Here is a 19,670-nt window from a genome sequence, read left to right as displayed (position 1 = left end):
AAACAATAAACTGGTTTCGCTGTGGCCCAGGACAAAGCCATGCTTGTGAGGACGACCAAGTGGGCATGTGTGGCATGGCTTCCAGTGAGTCCCCAGCCTCGTCTTCCACTTCTCTCACACACCTGTATCCTTCTGCACTCCATCCTTGCTCACACCTGTCAAACCTGCCTACCCTGCAGACATTGGCTTGTGGTTGGTTGTTTTGCTCTTTTCAATGTCTTCCTGTACGCTGCTATCTTTCTTCGGCGTTCCCTCTGATTTTAGTCTCAGGAAACACCCACTCAGTTTTCAGTTCTGGTAAAACACCTACCAAACTGCCCTCAACTTTCTTCAGGTGGGGATGCATTTCTGTCTACTCTCTGATGGCTCAGGCTGATTCAGTGACGTGCCTATTACATAGTTTATTTTGTTTACCTCTGTGCTTTCTTCTCTAGTATGTAAATTCAGAATCAGGATTCTTTCATCAGAAGTTTTAATCTCTCTCTCTCTCTCTCTCTCTCTCTCTCTCTCTCTCTCTCTTTCTGTGTGTGTGTGTGTATGTGTGTGTGTGTTAGCTACATGTGTGCAGGTGCCTATGGAGGCCAGAAGAGGGTGTGTGAGCCACTGAGTCTGATGTTACAGATAGTTGTGAGCTGTCTGATGTGAATACTGTAAACCCAGATCCTTTGGAAGACCATCCTTTGAGTGTTGACGGTGTCCTTGCTTAGCAGCATCTCTTATGATGTGGGGCAGGGTCAGTGAGCCCCAGCTTTCACTGAGCCTGGCGATCAGAAGGGAAACATGACGGCTTCCATTGAAACACTGGACTCTTCCATGCACCTGCATTGTCTCCTGTTGCCTAATCCCAGCGGGCTTGTTGTGGTAGGACAAAGACAGTTGCTAGAGCCTCTGAGGAAGCAAGAAGCAGCTCAGCTAAGTGAGGCTCCCAGAAGGTCTGGGGAGAGTAAGAACTTGCCTACTTCAATCTGTGACACAACCAAATGCACTATGGAGAAATTGAAAAAGGTGAATTTTATGAGGTCTAGAAATGACATGTCATCTAAGTGGAATTGTTTAGATAGGTGAAATAGGAAGTAGCAAAAAGGGGAATATTATCATTTTAGAGGGAAATCTCTGCACTTGGCTCATTTTCTCCCTGAGCAGAATAGGTAGCGGAATAGTTCCTCTAGAGGTGGAGAGAAGCAGGTGTGTAGTCTTTAAAGGCAGTTTACAGCGGTGGGTTTCATAAAATGGGAAAGTACCGTACGCATACATAATTTTTAAAATTATGTTCTGTCTTATCCTCTGTTGACAGTTCATCTGTCTCTGCTTTCTCCTGCCGGGCCTCCTCTTCCTCCCCTGAAGTCGGTCCTCTGTATCCACAGCCTCAGCACCTGTGCATTGAACCAAACTTGGATTGAAACTACTCAAAAATAATCACAGATTTACTGAGCATGTGCAGACCTTTTCATGTCATTAGTCCCTGAATGATAGAGGGAAACAATTATTTATATAAATTCTGCTCTTTGGGGGATTATGAGCAACCAAAATTATCTAAAGCATAGAGGTTATATGTAAATTTTATGCTATTTAATATAAGGGATTTGAGCATCTTCCTCTACTTTGGTACCCTAGTGGGATCCTAGAATGCCTTTGTAGATCCTGAGGGATGACTATAGTCTTCTTAGTGGAAAATCTTTTCCCCTATAAAAGTCATGCTTTTTAAGACTCACTACCTCAGTGTTTCCCAGGCTGGAGCGCAGATTATTTAGTAACTGTCAAAATTATATGGAAAGTGAAGAAAAAGCAGAGTGTGCAAGGGTCACCCATGAGTATGGGAGACAAGTACAGCAGCTTTCTCTGCCCTCTGTGCTGTTTATTCTGACTTCCAGGCAGCAATTTCCCATGATCCTCATTCTGCTAGTCCAGTTGTCAGTGTTATGTGTGAACAGTAACTCCAGGGAGTCAGGACTATGAGCCAGATAACCAGTAACAAATGGGTCCTTGAGACAAACAATGGCTTCTCTGGGTCTCTGGGTCTCATATGTCTGGAACAGTCAATTTCCACATCCTTTTTTTTTTTTCTCAAGTACTGAGAAAGTGGTTTAGTAAAGGAAAGTTTAAGGGCTGTGGGAAAAAAAAAAGTCTGGAGGATGAAGGATCACTTTAGATTGAGAATGTGGCAGAAAATTTCCCATGGGAGAGAAGGTGAGATTAGAAAGGCTAAGAGGTAGACACGGTACCACTGAAACTTGTGTGCCTCTGACAAAGCGTTAGAGCCTTTCAGAGGAGAGCAGCATGGTGGAAAACTCACAGACCATTAAACTGATCAGGAGCAACTTCGAATTATTTAGCATTCAGTAATGCTAAGAATATTCACGTAATTTGTCAGCCATCACCATCATCCATCTCCAGAATAGTTTTATCTTCCCAAATAAAAACCTTGGGCTCATGGATGTAGCTCAATGTTCCATTGCTTTCCTAGCATGTACAACGCCCTGAGTTCAATGCCTAGCGGTACAAAAAACAAAACAAAGAAAACTCACAACCATATCTGTGAGCCGGTAACTCCTCATTTCTCACCCTCCTGCCTCCTGGTCACCCCCATTCTACTTTCTGTTTCTTCTTTTGACTGTCTGGGTGTCTTATTAAAGTGAATTATGCAATATTTCTCACTGTGTGACATGCATACTTCACCTAACACAGTGTTCTCAAAATCCACCTTTGTAGGACACGTCAAATTACATTCCGTTCTCATATTGAATAATATTCCATCGTATGCGTACATCACATTTTGTTTATCCATCTCTCAATGGAGAGTTGCGCTGTCTTTCTTAGCTGTTCTGAACCATATGGCCGCGAACATATATCTAGCTCTTTTGAGGGATTTCCAAACGTTTTTGAACAGCAGCTGCACCATTTAACATCCCCACTGAGAATGTACAAGGGTTTCTTGTAGATTCTCCATGGGGACAAGTGGCTGTGTCTTCAATCTAAATCAGCCTGACTGTAGCTCAGACTGCACTTGAGGCAGTGAAAAATATGACAACAGATTGGTGCCAGACTTTGGGTCTTGAAGCCAGGATGTGGCACTGGTGCTTATTCTGCAGGTTTTGGGAAGCTGGTGAGGCAAGGACAAATTACAGCGGTACCACAGGCAGCTTAAGAACCAAAGGCTGCGTGTAATGTGAACTGAGACCTGGAGGCCTGGACACTGGTCAACATTTGATTACAGCCAACTATCTAGGTTAAAGATATATTCTAGGTGAGAGTCCTGGGTTCCATGTGGGAAAGCTGGAAAGGTAGGGATGAATGCAGAGAGAGTGAATGGAATTCTTGAGAATAAAGAAGGTGTTTTGCTGGTGATAGGTTTGAGGAATTCTGCATGGGCTCAGCCAGCCATTCAACATTGGTCATCTTAAGCATATGCATGTGGAATGATAGTAAGAAGTGGTACACCCCTTATCCTTTGTCATTTTGATTTCCGAGGTGACTATAGCACACAGAGAAGGAAGAGAACCAGTTAGCTGGGTGATTCTTGGCCTAGTCAGGAATCGGCTTTGCAGCAGGGCTGGAAGTGTGGCTGGATGGTAGACTACTGCTTACTCTGCCTCCATGAGTCATAGCGGAGGAATGGGGCAGAGGAAGAGAGGGAGAGCACAGACAGCAGCTGTGGAGCTGTTTCTTTCACAGAGAGCATCCTATTGCTGTGGGTTACAAGGCTGGGCCCTGAGTAAGAAAAACATTGCATTAAGATGTTTGCACAGAGAGCTGAAACCCAATCCCAAAGTAAGGAATGGACTGCAGGCACCAGAGGTGTGTCTAAACAAGGTCCAAGCTGGAGCTACAAAAGTCTTATTTTCATGCTTAATTTGCATAATAATAAAATGACTGTATTATGACAGCCCACAAGTAGTATATCTTTTATCTAGAATGATTGGCACCAGACATGGTTCAGATTTTGGAGGATTTTAGATCTTGGAATATTTGCAGACATTTTACCAACTAGACCAGAAAATACTAAATCGAAAATGGTTTAAAATGGAAAACTTATGAGCATTGTTTATACGTAAGTTTCACATTTTGAGTTTTCCAATTAGGAATGCCCAACCTGTGTCACAAAGGTGTTTGTGTGGCCCTTGGTTCTGTGTTGGCTATGTGTCATGCTAAAAACACCCCTGCCTCTTGGTGTTCCTGACCCCTTTTCTCTGGTCCACTGTGTTTTGATTACTGAAGATTCCACAGAGCAAGGGCTCCATTGGGTGTTGTCCTCTGAGTTAATATAAGGCAGACTATAGTACCTCCTCATGCAGCTGTGCAAGGGTATGTATGTGCTTGACGATGATGGCTGGGTGGTAAGTGTGGATCTCAGTTCGGTGGATCTCAGATTAAGGAAGGTTTTAACTAACTTATTTTTAAAATAAATACAGTTGAGAGGTCTAAAATCAGGTTTGTAAGATGTAAGTGTGATGATAAGCATGGGCAACCACCCCTGTCTTTTTTATATGAGTTCTGGCGATCAAACAGTTCCCCTTGCAAGCAACAAAATCCCTGCTGCCCTGTATGTTTTTTATCTGCAAGTTAAACTGAAAACAGCCTTTCCCAGGATTATGGCTGGTGCTGAATCTATACTGCTGACATCAAATAACAAAAGCGTTTGTCGCTGGGCAGTGGTGGTGCACACCTTTAATCCCAGCACTCGGGAGGCAGAGCCAGATGAATCTCTGTGAGTTCGAGGCCAGCCTGGTCTACAGAGTGAGATCCAGGAAAGGTACCAAAGCAACACAGAGAAACCCTGTCTCAAAAAAACAAAAAAGAAGAAGAAGAAGAAGAAGAAGAAGAAGAAGAAGAAGAAGAAGAAGAAGAAGAAGAAGAAGAAGAAGAAACATTTGTCAAGGCTTAGACACCAACCTCAAGGACTGTTCAAGTGTGTAGATATACCTCTGTGACTATTGGACTTCTGTGTGACTCAGCAGGGCCTCATTTGGGCTGTATGAAGATGCTGTGGTCTAACCCAGTGCTGTAGACATCATTAGAGTCCTCTTTCCTTACTTGGGACTAATTGCCTAAAAGAATTAACAGACTTTGAAGGCACTATTTGATGTTTCCAAAGAAGTCCTTTGAGCCTCCAAAGGAATAAATCTTTTCCTCTATTCTTTAATTGGCTGAAGAAAGATACTGAGTTCTTTACCAACAGGAGCTCAGCTATTCTCCCAGCATCCCTCACATTGTAGGTAGCAGAGCAGGATGTCCCATTGTGGTACCCCAGGAAGCAGCAAAGGCTTCAGAAGAGAACTGATTCCTTCAGTCACCCTTGCTCACTGCCAGTACACTGTGCCTTTTGAATTTTAATCAGGCCAATTGGATGACTGCAAGAAATGAGAACACATTGAAAATTCACAGTACCAGACTCTTCTACACCTCAGAGAGATCTAAACTTTGGATGAAATCAAAGAAGCTACAAGACCAGAGCTCTAGGATGAAAAAGTTCCCAAAAGTCAAAACACAGGAAAGAGAACTAGGCAATGTGTGTGGAGAAGATGTGTGTTTCCCACAGAAGAAACGAAGAAGGAGCATGAGGAAGAAAAGGGAAATGGTTTGTTAGATGCCCTCGAGAGACATAACTCACCATCAGCCAGAACGTTCCCTTGGAGATTTATTTTTGTAGCTAATCAGAGACACAGAGGTACATTTTCAGCTAATGTGGGACTTAAGAATAAGACGAAGATGTGGAATGGGAAATACGGCGTAAGTCAAAGATAAAAGCTTCTCTCCTAATTTGTTGGATGTTACTAACTTTTGTGTACTTTTAAGAAAACACCCACAATGCCAGGGGTCCTAAGGAAGAACATGGGCCTATGGAGTTGTTTAGTCTTTAGATGTGGTGGTTCTGTCAGGTGGGCCTTAATGAGCATCCTTCTGAGAGCTGAGTGAGATGGTAAGGCTTCATCTTCAATCTGACAGGTGACACTCAGTGGCGTGAGACTCAACACAGATCGAAGGCAACATAAATAAACTTCTCCGTTTCTCTTCCTCCCTAATATACCGTGTTTCATCAGCACCGACAGGAGAAGGGAGGGTAACGATGAGGGAAACACACATGCATGCTTTACTATGTGCCAAGCACTGTGGGGACCTGTCGGTAAACACTCCAGCATTTGGTGATGGTGGTGCTGGAGGTGGAACCCAGGGCCTGGCACATGCTAAGCAAGCTTTCTATCACTGAGGCACTTCAGTGATTCACCAAGCAATAAAGGTTAGCCTTGAACTCACTCTGTAACCCAGGCAAGCCTTCAACTTGTGATCTTCCTGCGTCAGCCTCCAGATTATGCCACTAAGATACTGTTTATTCTGAGAGGTAAATGAGGTATGGGAAGGTGAAATAGTTTTCCACAGTACTACCATGGAGCCAGAATTTTACCATAGGTTTAAGTGTTGTCTTAGTACTTCTGGAAGCTTTGGGATGGGATGGGCACATGCTTATAGCCCTATTTGCTTCCAAGATACCCCTATAAATCACTATAGTTGACTCATCAGAAAAGAATATAATTGCACAGAGATAATTTTAGTGTACAGTTTTAAGTTAAATAAACAGTAATGTTCATATTATAATGCTTTATAAAATGTATACAATAGCAGTAAAGAACACATCCTAATCTACATTATATCAGACTTATTCTACATTTCTAATAGTATTTTTTCAATGATCCTAAATATATAAATAGTTTTGTATCTAATATTACAAACATTCCCTGTGGCTTTATGAGGGTTTTATAACTGATTTTTAGACTGATGGGGTTTTTTTAATATTAATTATATTTCAGGTTTTCTAATCACAGAATATGAAGATCTAATATTAATTTTAAAGGCATTTGTGGTAGATCTTGGTTATAGAAAGAATAGCCAAAGCTCACTTTTCTGAAACCATCTTTCCTTGTTCTGCCTTGTAGGGATCTACCGGACAGAAAGGGATAAAGGCACTTTGTATGAGCTCACCTTCAAAGGGGACCACAAACATGAATTCCAGCGACTTGTCCTATTTCGACCCTTTGGCCCCATCATGAAAGTGAAAAAGGAGAAACTCAACATGGCTAACACACTTATCAACATTATCGTGCCCCTAGCGAGGAGGGTGGACAAGTTCCGGCACTTCATGCAGAACTTCAGGTGCGTGTGTTTGCAGGGAGCCCTGCTCCTTTCCTGCCATGTCCTTCATTTCCTTCCAGGTGCAAAGGCTCCTTTTCCTCTCTTCCACTCAGGTTTCTTCATGAAGTTTGCCACTTGTATTTGCCTTTCCCTAAAGCAATTAGAAAGGCCTTGCTGTAGTGCATTTTCCTTAGAAGGAAAGTCTAGGGAGGGTGGGCGATCAACAGGGCTACACATCACCTTCATCCTGACTTGATGAACCAGTTCTGCACACATCACCTTCATTCCGACTTGAGCCTGGGCTCCCCAGCTGAAAATGAAATTCTCAGAGGCAAGCGAATGAGGTTCAGAGTCATCTGTAGCAGGCAGGAACTGATGGTGACAATCCCCGCATTGGTGATGACTCTGGACGAAAAAGAGGCCCTGGCTCAGCAGAAGACTGGCTTCATTTGCTGTGCTGCTCTGACTGCATCTGGAGTAGATTGAATCACACTCTGTTTCTCATTCTTAGCTGCATGCCCTAAGAGACTGAGTTTAACACTGTGGCAGGATTGCTTCAGGGCTCCTCTTTACAGGTGCTCAGTAAGTAGACCTTTATTCCAGGGTGTACTGGTAGAGCTGATGTGTACATAACTGGAAACCTCTACTGAGCAACAGTGGGTCTCATTATCTTTTATGTATGGAATCTGCCTATAGGCCGAGGTTAACCAGCTAAATGACTAAGTCACTTTGTTTTAAAGAAGCCAGCTTATTTTATCCAATTATAAATCTTGAAAGATTTAGTTGATTTTTTAAATCTCGTATCATTAAGTTCCTATTATTAAGAAGTCAGTAGAAGAGTATGATTGGTAGTTCTCAAAATTCTAGCTCAAGAGCACAAGAGGGATCCTTTTGTAATTAAGCTATTTGTGTCAGGATCAAATCATCTTTGAAGAGACCATTGAATCATCTGGTAATGGAAGACAGAAGCCACATCTGAGAGCCAGAGGCTGGAAAGGATAGTGTGTACAAAGACAGATTCCCAGCACAGGTGGGCACTGGGGCAGAGACTGAGTGGAGTATCTGCTGTGCAGTCACGGAGCTTCTGAGTACGTGTAGGGCTCTGAAAAAGTGGAATGTAAAATCACAAGTACCTAGGGCATTTAATTCTACATAGGAACATGATAAAAAGATGATTTTCAAAACACAATCAAAAGGGGGATTATACAAAACATAGTGCTAGAACAAATGACCAAGCAGAGCTGGAAAAAGTAATTCTTTTTTCACACCTAAATTTAAAATCTGGCCAACCAAGCCAAAGAGGTCCCATGGGAACCCCCAAACAATGCAAGCTGTTACCAAGTCACTAGGCTTCTCTCCACAAACTGATGGCAAGTCCCTGTTGCTGAGGACAACACCTGCACAGTTCCCTGGACACGGAGAAGTCGAGTCGACCTGGAGCCCACATCCTTTCATGCTGACATCTTTGGTACAGGACAGTACTCTGCACACTACCAAAGGAGAGACTTCAATACCAGCCCATCCATCAACTCTTAGAACTACAACAGTGTCCTGCCTGTAAGACAGGCTAGTGCAATGACGGCACAAAGTTTGTGGGAGTCACCAACCAATATCTGTTTTGACTGAAGGCCCATTCTAAGAGATGAAATGGTATACTGCTTGAGTGACTAAGAATCTGAGACTAGATAGCACAGGGACCTAGGGTAAAACAAAGACTACTTTTCCAAAAAAAAAAATGTAGCAATAAAATGACTCCTAATGACATCCTGCTATACTCATAGATTGGTGCCTTGCTCAGCCATCATCAGAGAAGCTTCCTCCTGCATCAGATGGGAACAAATACAGAGATCCACAGCCAGACATTATGCAGAGAGAGAGAGATCTTGGAATACTCAGGAGATATCAAATCCCTCCTCTCGGGGCTCAGGGAACCCTGTGGAAGAGGAGGCAGAAAGACTCTAAGAGTTGTCAGAGGGGATAGGAGACACTAAGAAAACAAGGCCCTCTAAATCAACATATGAACCCACAGAGATCGAGGCAGCATGTACCAGGCCTGCAGGAATCTGTACTAATTGGGGTCTAGAGCTAAAAAGAAAAGTAGTCACATGCCTTTAATCCTTAACCCAGAAGCAATCTGCAATTGAAAACCACTTGTACATGAAAACTGAGTTTTCTACAAAGGGAGTCTCACTGGGGAGACAAAACTACTCTTAAGGGTAGGCTGCATGCCCAGCAGTAGCTGACCAATCGAAAATGAACTCAATTGGCAGCTTTGGAGGTGCCTTGACTCATAATGTTGTGTTGGGGTTCTTCCTTTTTAAAAACATCTTCTTTTTTTAATATTGTACATTCATTTTTACTATGTCTATATTCTTCTTCTCTCTTTTTTTTTTACCTTACGGGTCCTTTGCATATATATTATGATTTCCAGTTTAGTAGTTTTATGGGATTCCTGAGTGTGTAACAAGTGGGTCTTTATTTCTTGTGCCTTCTCTTGGGCTCTTTTCCCTGTATTTGTTTGTTTTGTCCAAATCCAATGCATCAGTTTTGCTTTATCTATTCTATTCTGTTCTGTTCTGTTCCCATAGAAGACTGTTTTCTAATGAAAGGCAGAAAGGGATGATCTGTATGGGAGGGGAGGTGGGGAGGAGCTGGAAGGGGTAGAGGGAGGGGAGCTGGAATCACAGTATATTACATGAGAAAAAAATGATATTTTCAACCAAAAGGGGGGAAACATCTGGCCAACTAAATGTTTAGACACAATTAATCTGATCATAAAATAACTGGGAGAACATGTAGGGACTATTTATTAATGATGACTATTGCTATGATGTCCTTTTCAACTTCAGATTGGAACATATCAGCTCTAGTTGACACTGAAGTGATTGATTTTATACTGTGAGTGATTTTATACCCTCTACCTGTTGTGTACATTACCTCATAATGTCCCAATATTTTATATTTGTTTTAAAATTCAGGGCCAGGGAAATGGCTCGGGGATTAAAAAAAAAGTCTTTCTGCACAAGCTTGATGACCTGAGTTCATTCCTGGAGACCCCATAATGGTGGAGGGAGAGAACAAAGTCCATGGAGAAGTCCTTTGCCCTATACACTCTAACTATGGCACATACCACATACATTATGTCTATACCCATAACAGTATGAAAAAAAATTATTTAAAAATTCAACAAAAGATCATCTTGGAGTTTCCAACTTAGAATGGATACTTAGCTTCTAGAAGTGATTACTTGGCTGCTACAATATATTCAAGCAATGTAGAATGAAACAAGGAATAGATTATTTTAAAAGCAACTCACAGCTAAACATTATTTACTTTAATTCAATACCATTTCATGCAACCTTTCTTAACACATATGCTATGGAAAGGATGGTTCACTGGCTATGAATAATTCAGTACTGCATGAGATATTTTACTTGTTCCATTTTTAATGAATTAAATTTTACCTCCTTAAATTTGTAGTAAAAAATCTGAGTATGTTAGAAGGAACTGCTGAGCTTCTAGCAAATGTGTCTTCACTCTGAAGCGATGTTAATGCATAAGAGATCTTTCTCATGGTGAAAAGGTTACTCACAGGACAAACTATAATTATAATGTCCTTGAATCACATTTTAGTATCACACCGAATTGACGAAGGATTTACAGTAGGAAAAAAGAATCCACACATTCCAGGTGCTCTCTTTCCTCTGTCATCCCTCCACACTCCAAGTTTAGTCCCCTGTGTTTTTACCTAGTTGGGGGATGCAAGCCTTTGTTTCTGTTTTGCAAAAGGCAAATTCTATATTCAGATATTCAGATTTGTTGCATTTACCTTGTGTTCTTAAAATAACATCCCCATCCCTCAGTTCTTGGTTGTGTTTAATGGGTAAGAAACACAAGGACAGCCATAAATGCTTTAACACCGACTGTCTGCTGCTACCTTTGTAGTGTTAACAGGACAGGTTGGCTGGCTGGGCTTAAGGGATTGGAGAATACTTTACTTAAGACTTTATGGGCTTTCTTTTAACATTGAGTGATGCCATGGAAATGTATTAAGAATCTTTAATTTATCTCTTCTAAAAGTGACTTTTGCCTCAAGGCCAAAAGAATCCTTCTTTAGTCTTAAATTAGAGTAACTTAATCAGGATATGTCTCTTCTTGGTATTGAGTGTTCTTAACCATTTGCCAGGAACATAGCTGCTATGTTGTTTTATGGACTCTTTTGTGTTAAGGAGTGATGATGGTTTGAATGAGAATGGCCCCCATAGGCTCATATATTTGAATGTTTGGTCCATAGTTGGTAGAACTGTTTGGGAAGGATTGGGAGGTGTGGACTTGTTGGAGGAGGTAAGTCATAGAGATGGACTTTGATGTTTCAGAAGCTTATATCATTCCCAGCTCGCTCTCACTTTCTCTTTCTCTTTCTTTCTCTCTCTGTCTGTCTCTGTCTGTCTCTGTCTGTCTCTCTGTCTGTCTGTCTCTCTCTCTCTCCTCTCTCTCTCTCTCTCTCTCTCTCTCTCTCTCTCTCTCTCTCTCTCTCTCTCTCTCTCTCTCTCTCTCTCTCTCTTTCCCTCCCTGCCTCATGCCTGTGGATCAGGATGTAAGCTCTCAGCTACTGCTCCATGGCTGCCTACTGCCATGTTTCCCACCATGATGATCAAAGACTCTAACTTTCTAGAACCATGGGCCCCAATAAACTCTTGTTTTGTAAGTTTCCTTGATCATGGTGTCTCTTCACAGCAATAGGAATATAATTAATATAGGGGTTTTATGGTGAATGCATGACTTGTTCAGTTCTGTGCTACATGGGAACAAGTTGTCTGTTTTATAACTTGTATCCATTTATTAACAGCTCCATTTTTCTTGTGTGTATATGTTGTGTTTATGTGGCATATGTGTATATGGTATGTGTATGTATGTGTGTGTATGAGGTATGTTTGTGAATTTTATGTGTATAGTATGTATGTAAATGGTGTGTATGTGGTGTGTACAGGATGTGTGTGTTGTGTGTGTGTGTGGTGCATTCATATGAATATGCCAGAACGCAGGCCCATGGGTGGACATGCAGAGGCAAGAGGAGATGTCTTCCTCTTTGTTCTCCACCTTACTGTCTTGAGACAGGGTCTCTCATAGAACCGAAAGCTTCCCTTCTGGCTGGAATAGCAGCTACTGAACTCTTGTGATATGCCTGTCTTTGCCCCATAGTGCTGGGCTTAGAGTCATGTGCAGCCATGCCCATGTCTTTCTAGAGATGCTGGATTTAGATCCTCATGCTTTCTGAGCAAGCACACTTACTCACTGGGTCATCTACCCAGCCCTTCTCTCTGTCTTTAGTTCCTTTACCTGCGTGCATGTGAGCCTTCTCTTTGATCTTTTACAAATGTGCCCTGTATCTTTCTAAGACACCTCTGTTTGTCTTGACATTGATTTATTTCCTGAGTATACACTGTGCCTGGTACTATTATTTTCTTTTGTTTTAAAATTAACTTTGTAAAATTGAATTCATATTTTGTGAAAGTGGAGCAATCATAAGAAAGTTTCTTTTGTTTGATCCTGATTTCCTTTGAGACTATATTTTCTTCCTACTTTGAATGCCATTAAAAAACCAAAAGAACCCTATCTCTGTCCCCCTTCACCCTTCTGCCCACACCCTCTTTCTTTCTCTTCTTGCCCCAAGGGTGCAGTTGCTGTGCTGTTTCACAATCAAAAGCCTGCCTGGGCTTCTGCCTCATCTGAGGGCCGCTGTACCCACCCCTAGCTGTATTCTGAAGGCAGAAGAGTGTTCTGTTGACCTCTGGGATGTGAGAGCTCAGGTGGAGGAGAGGAGCCTAGCGGGCTGGGTGCAGCCTCTGTTGGCCGTTCCTGGTTGCTGTGGCCCTTCTCGGCTGTGGGATGGTATGGAGCTTTACCAGGCCACCTTCTTAGTCAGATCTCAGCACCGCTCCTGTGCGCCACTTCACTCCTCACAAACCAGAGCCATACAGAGGCTTGCTTTTGTGGGTGACGAGCTTGAGAAATGCTAACTTTCTCACCCGTGTTGTTTGGGCTTGATAGAAAGTGCTTAGAAGCTGTAGGGATGGAAGCAAGGACAAAGCCTGGGCAGGCCTTTGGCTCAGATACAATGCAAACTCATCCGGGTGCTCGTTTTCTGAACTTCCAAGCAGACAGGGAGACAAGAAGGAAACAAGGGTTAGTTTATATTAGCCTTCGTATGTAATGAGAAAAAGCCATTGTTGGGTGAGGCAAGCTTATTTCCAGCAGTGGACCTTCAGGGCCTTCATTTAAGAGGTAATGGATGCCAGGTGATGATATTCCTAGCCAGCCCAACAATTACGATGGCAAGAGTTAGGTCTTTCCATCTCCTGACAAAGAATCAAAAATCCCACTTTGCCTTTTGGGACCAATATAGATGACTCTGGTCTTGGTGATGCCGGGCTTCCGGGTGTGAACTCATCTTGGATCCTGGCGGTCATTGGCTGGCACTTACGAAGGCTCCTTTGTTGCTGCCATCAGGTTGGCCTGCATGTGAAAGGCAGAGTCCTCACGTGCCATTCCATCACCCATGAATAGCTCCCATCCCTTGGGATGACGGGATATCTGGGGCTCCCAGGGGAACTCCGCTGGAGTCAGGTCATGTTTGCACGGGTACTCTTGGCCCAGGAGCTATGGCTTTAACCTGCCTCCTCTTCTTGGCTTTGGTTAACCACCTCGTTTTGCCTTTGAAGCTATCTCACATTTGGCTGTGACTCTGAGTTTCTCTCATCTGTGTTATGGCTTTTAGGCTCATCTGGTCTTTCCTCGTGTGCTTTGTTTGATATCAGGAACACTCTCACAATAACAAAGCTATAGATCTTCAGATCGTTATCTCTGCCACTCCCAGCAGGGAGGGGGGATTTTAATGGGAAATAGTCTTTGTAACTTTTTTCAAACCTTTTTCTATTTCTTCCAAGCTTGCTTGCTTTTTGTTTTGACTGCTTCCAGCTGGAGTGAACCCTTTTTCTTGTCAAGTTCCTCTTCAGACTGGGTGGGTTATGTTTGTTTGAATGTCCTTCGTTTTCTCCTTCCGGCTCTTCTCATCTCTCTCAAGGCATTCTTGATGTTTTAATGGACTATCAGGGTCATTTTCTACTTGACTTTCTTTAGAAATTTTCTCTTTCTTTCCGTTTTGGCCTAGAACCAATCTTTAAGAAGGCTCCGGAAATTTCTGGGGGGAAAAATTAAAGCAGGAATTATATATTTCAATTGAAACAATCCTTCAGCATTTGGCTAAGCTGATATAGGTGACTAAAAGCCCTCTAGTCACCAGGACTGTGACAGAGATAGATTCCTGTGCCCTCCGTATTCCTTAAGGAAAGTACGCTGTCTCGTGTAATACAGTCATCTTTCTAATCCGTGTCCCGACACCAGTCCTGTGAGCCATTTCACTACTCACAAAGCAGAGCTACACCAAGAAGCTTTCATAGCTGACGAGCTTGAGAAATGCTAAACTTCGTCAGTCATGTTGTTTTAATAGCTGTCCTTAGGGACCTAATAGAAGAGGTGTTTAGTTTGAGCTACACGTTGTATAGAGATGTCTAGTCAAGAGACTGAAACATGGTCCATTGGAAGAGTGGTGTTTTCTGTATTGTAACGAAAATCAGGAAAGTTGCTTGATTACAGGTCAGAATCCACCATCACGTCCTAACAAGGAGTAGAACACCCAAATAACAGAACAGTAGAATTGTTTGCTAATTCACGTTGGCAAAGGGGTAAGGGGAAGGATGCACCAAACCCAGAACAGAATGCCGGGATATACGCAGAGGCCAGAGTGCACCAATAACCCTCTGTCCCTCTCCAGGATGGAATCTCTTCCTTACAGTTTTCCCAGTTCCTTTATCACTGAGCGACTTCCCTCCTGTTGACATTATAAACCATTGGCAGACTGGGGGCTGTTGTGTGAAGCACCCCAATTCCTGATACATTTTCCCCTTCCTGTTATGTTTGAGGAGAAGCTGACTTAGAAAAGAGTAGCAATGAGATTCCTCACAGCTAAGCCTTTTCTTAGCTGTGGAAGTCTCCTTCTGCTCCTCCTCACCTATGGTGCTGACCTGAGATGATGTCTCCTCCTCAGAACCCATCAGCCTCCTGAAGTTAGCTCTCCTTGCTGTCCTCTTGACTCAGCAGCCTCCATAACTGTGGTTATTCCACACCATACTACGTGTGAGCTCTTCGGTTATCCCAGTTTTCCTGGAACTTAAGCATCTCCTTACACATGGGAATTTCACTGGTAAAACATGGAGACTCTGGAGTGAACCTGGATTGTTATTCTCCTGGAGGGAATTATACGTGATAACCCTTTGCTAATCCTTCTCCAAGGGAAAAAATGCATCGCATAACCCAGGTGCTCACTGAATGTGGATTCTTGAGTTTGTGTGTTGATCTTATTTATGTTGCCCCAACATAGTATTCACAGATAAGTATGATAAAATTGATTAAGGTAGGCATGGTGGCTTATGACTACAATCTCAGCCCTTGGGAGATGTTCTTGATGAGGGAGGATTAATGCCATTTTGAAGTCAGCCTGGGCCACATAAGAAGTTCCAGGCTAGCCTGGGCTATAGAATGAGAGACCTCAGAAAAATAAATAAATAAAAATTAGAACCCCAAAGACTAAAAAGGTAGCTTACTTAGGTCATGGTGTTAAAGGTTTAAGACTTGGTCCTAACACTGACTTGTTCCTGGTGAGGGTGTCCTTGTGACTGGATCAGGATGAGGACACATCAGACAAGGAGAAGCAGCAGCAGGAAGGAGAGAAGCCTTCAGGAGCCGGATAATGCCTGGCTCTCCCAGATCTGCCCTCCCCCTCTCCTCTTCTTTTCTCTCCCTTCCCCTCCCTTCCTCTCCCCTCTTCATCTCCCTTCACCTCCCTTTCCATCCCCTTCTCTCACCTCCTCTCTTACCCTGCCTGCACTTTTCTTGCCTTCCCTTCCTCTCCCCTTCCTTACCCACCTTCCCCTTGTCCTCCCTGTCCCTTCCCCCTCCTTTTCCCTTCCCCCTCCCTGTCCCCTTTCTATGTCTCTCCCCCCCCCCCCCCCCCCCCCCCCCTCCTTTCTTCTGAGACAGGATCTGGCTCAGAACCGTAGTCTGTTTCCCAAGTGGCATGTATCACCATGTCTAGGTAACGACACAGGAACACGCCAAGGTCTCAGGAAACCCAAAGTAACTCCTTCCAATGGCAGTGTCCCCGGTGACCTACTCACCTTATACTAAACCCTACCTCCTAATATCACCACGCTGAAAGCCAAGCTACCACCACAGTGATTCCTTTTTCATGAAAACCACAGTATAGCACTTCCCCAGGCCACTCAGCATGGGGTGTAAAAACTGACATCCCCAACTTCATGACACAGTTTCCTGCTTTCTCTCATCCAGTACAAGAGCACTCATCTTCCATGACTCTGCCAGTCTTTCCTGGTGTTCTCAGGGGCGTCTCAAATGGGCGAGGCCATGTGTTTAGCGTACACTGCCAACCCAAGTGTCACAGAACAGGCGACCTCCCTGCTTCTGATTGACAGCTGAAGCGGCTGCTGCTCACTGGTGCCTCAGAGGCTGCTGCTGTCACTGTCCTCACCCTCAGCGCCCAACCCCCATTGTGCTTACACTGCCATGCTAATGTTGATTCCCTTCAAGTCCCCGCCTAGATGACCAATGTCATTTGAAGGCTTCCTGTTCTGTAAAGAAAGCTTGCAGGGTTGCTTCAGCACCCTGTCTTCCCTGGTCTCACATGGGATTTCACAAGGTATCCGAGGGGTGCTTTCTTCCTGCCTTCCATGCTCCCCTGTCACAAATCAAGTGTTTTTACCAAACCGGATTCTTCAGACAGGGGCTCAGAACTGAGGACATTCTACAACTCACTCTTCCCAGCCCTGAGTCCATTTGGCAAAGTGTGGACATACTTTTGGTTATGACAATTAATTGGGTTAGGGGAATGCTGTTAGCACAAAGTTGGTGGAGGCCTGGGATGATGCTGAACACCCTTCGGCACACAGGACACTCTTCCCACATGTTCCAAGCTCAGTTCTGTGGTGAGTTTGAGAATCCATGCCTGAGGTGAGTTCTCTGTCTAGGGATACAACATCTCCCGCAAACAGGCCTACGGAAGCCTTCTGCAGACAATCGGATCTGTTTGACTGTACCTGACCAGCTTCCATATTAGGAACCTAAGACAATCAGTCCTTCTACACAACGATTTCCATGCGGAGTTTTGTTGAGGTTTCCTCTACCCCACATCTGTCTAAACACAGCACTGCACTGTACTTAGCAGTGAATCCTATACAGTGAAGCCCAAGCTGTCAGGTCTGATAGACCACCCTCCCACCTCCCACCCCCCCACCCCCCGTTGCTAAGGTTGCCCTGGAGACAGATACTATCAATCCTTATAGAACCAGATGTGTGTATAGCTCCCTACACAGCTCTCAGAGGCTGCTGGAATGCTTTCTTACCTCTAAACTAAGACTTTGAGCAATGGACTCCACACTCTATATACGGAGCAGTCCTACAGACTAATGACAGAACTTTGACCTCTCAGGAAATAAAAATATAGCTATGCATAAAGGACGCATATTTCCACATTTTCTGCCTAAATATGTATCCTAACTAGTCCCTGCACTCTGTGTGATAACGACTCAGGGAGGAGCAAACTGTTTTCTAGAAAAATCATTCTAAAAAGATACGGTATTTGTGAAGTGGAAAAAGAATGTTCAGTTTCCAGTTTGAGGTCAAGGAATTGGGGCTGTTGAGGTAATGGGAAGCATTTGTGGACATAATGTGCTCCCTAAGAGGGACTCATGAGGTCGGGGGTTCCCTGGAATCATTTTATAGTTTCACTTACCACTCAACCACAGTGTCCCTGGAGACATGCTTACAGAAGCGGGACTATTGCCTCAGTAATACAGATAGCATTGTCCAAATACAAGTAATTAACGTCGTAAAGCTAGAAGTCTATATGCAGCATGAATCAGTTGTTTAGGACTTCCTTTTAAATTTATCTCTGAAACAAAGATCTATCTGCACATGGCCATGACCACACATATTCCCATACACTCTCAAGGGTGGGGTAGTCAAATGGGCAAGATTTTGGAAAACACAAAGACCATTCACACAGCAATAGTGGGATCTGCACAATCCCATATTCTCAAGGAGCATTGAATGGTTTCATTGTGGGTAGCTTGAGTCCTGCCTAGGAGGTAGGAAACTTCTTCCAAGGCAGACAATCCAGTCTCACTTGTTTAAGATCCCCTGGTAGAGTGTCTAGCATGTGGTACATTGTCAACAAATACTTGTTGAGCGAATGAAGCAAAGACTTCACAAACATCTAAAGTGGAGAGCTGGAGACAGACACCAGGGCAAGCTTGGATTTGCCTTTCTGAGATCCCTAACCTGGCCATTTAAGGGTTGGGCCTGACCCATCTCCCTGATTTAAAAACACCAACGAGACAGAGGCAGCAAAGATGTTACTGGAAAACCCAGAAGGCTTTAGTTCAGGCCCAGCAGGTGACTGGCTCCTGATTCTGGGATGGATTCCCCTGCACCCCACACACTCTCACTCACACTCACACACTTTTGAAGCACAATTTCTCCAGCACTTGACCTATGCACATGGTTTCCTTCTACTTAGCTGGCAGGTTTGGCAAGGGGACCTATGCGCACAGAGACTTTGTCAGAAGCACGTCTACAGCGAGGCTGAGGCTTCCATCCCCATTGGTGTCAGGGTGACCTTCCTTCTTGACCCCAGCTTTCTGAACTCTCCCCATCCTCCAAGTCCCAATCCAGCCTGAGAACTCGCCATGACTCCAACGTTCTCCTTCTCTGATGCCTTCATCTGTGCTTGTTTTATCTGCTCAGTCCATTTTTCTAGGGCAGGAGCCGTGTCTTCTGTTGTTTCCAATGCTTCCCAGCAACCCCGGGAAAGTGGCTCTCCCCTTTTGATGTTATAACAAAAAATATCTACTAACTTGACCCCTGTCAGTAGGGCCAAGATACTTCTGGAGTCTATGATTTGGATTATTGTATAAATGTCAACAGTGGATGGAGGGCACAGGAAATACCCAAATATTTCAAAATAGCATCTCACCAGCAGGATTTCTGTAACAACTGGCTCCCAGGAAACATCAGTTCACATTATCTATGTACTAATATACACATGTATGAATGCATGCCTGCCTGTATACATAAATATTTGTGTGTATGTATATTTACATTTACAGGTATGCGCACATACAGTTGCACACACATGTATTTGAAGAGCAAACCCTCAGAAGAACTTAGCAGATCAGCTAGATGTTATGTTTGAAAGAATAGGACATGGCAAACAACACATAAGCTTTGGTGAGAATAGTCTAGACTAGTCAAGAGCCAAAGACCTGGCCCTGAGATGAACCAAATGGCTTCTCTGTCAGGACCATGAGTCACCAGGTGCTGGGGTAAGTGGTTGTAACGGAGCAATGGGGCAGTGGCGGCTTTTGTATATGGAGACTTTTGCTGTAAATAGGTAAAGACTCGCCGGGCGG

General features: G+C 43.6%; 1 protein-coding gene across 4 annotated transcripts in view; it reads left to right on the top strand.

Moving 5' to 3' along the window:
- Positions 1-19,670, top strand: part of Csgalnact1 (chondroitin sulfate N-acetylgalactosaminyltransferase 1) — a 334,889-nt gene that overhangs the window by 284,643 nt on the left and 30,576 nt on the right. For all 4 annotated transcript variants that reach the window (XM_052752410.1, XM_052752408.1, XM_052752407.1 and 1 more), the window contains one exon: positions 6,930-7,146. In XM_052752410.1, coding sequence (XP_052608370.1) covers positions 6,930-7,146 — 217 coding nt within the window. The remainder of the gene's footprint in view (positions 1-6,929; positions 7,147-19,670) is intronic.

Source organism: Peromyscus californicus, unplaced genomic scaffold, assembly GCF_007827085.1.
Source record: "Peromyscus californicus insignis strain IS unplaced genomic scaffold, ASM782708v3 Scaffold_23__1_contigs__length_62951481, whole genome shotgun sequence".
NCBI classification, from domain to species: domain Eukaryota; kingdom Metazoa; phylum Chordata; class Mammalia; order Rodentia; family Cricetidae; genus Peromyscus; species Peromyscus californicus.
This window is presented reverse-complemented; position numbering and strand designations above follow the sequence as displayed.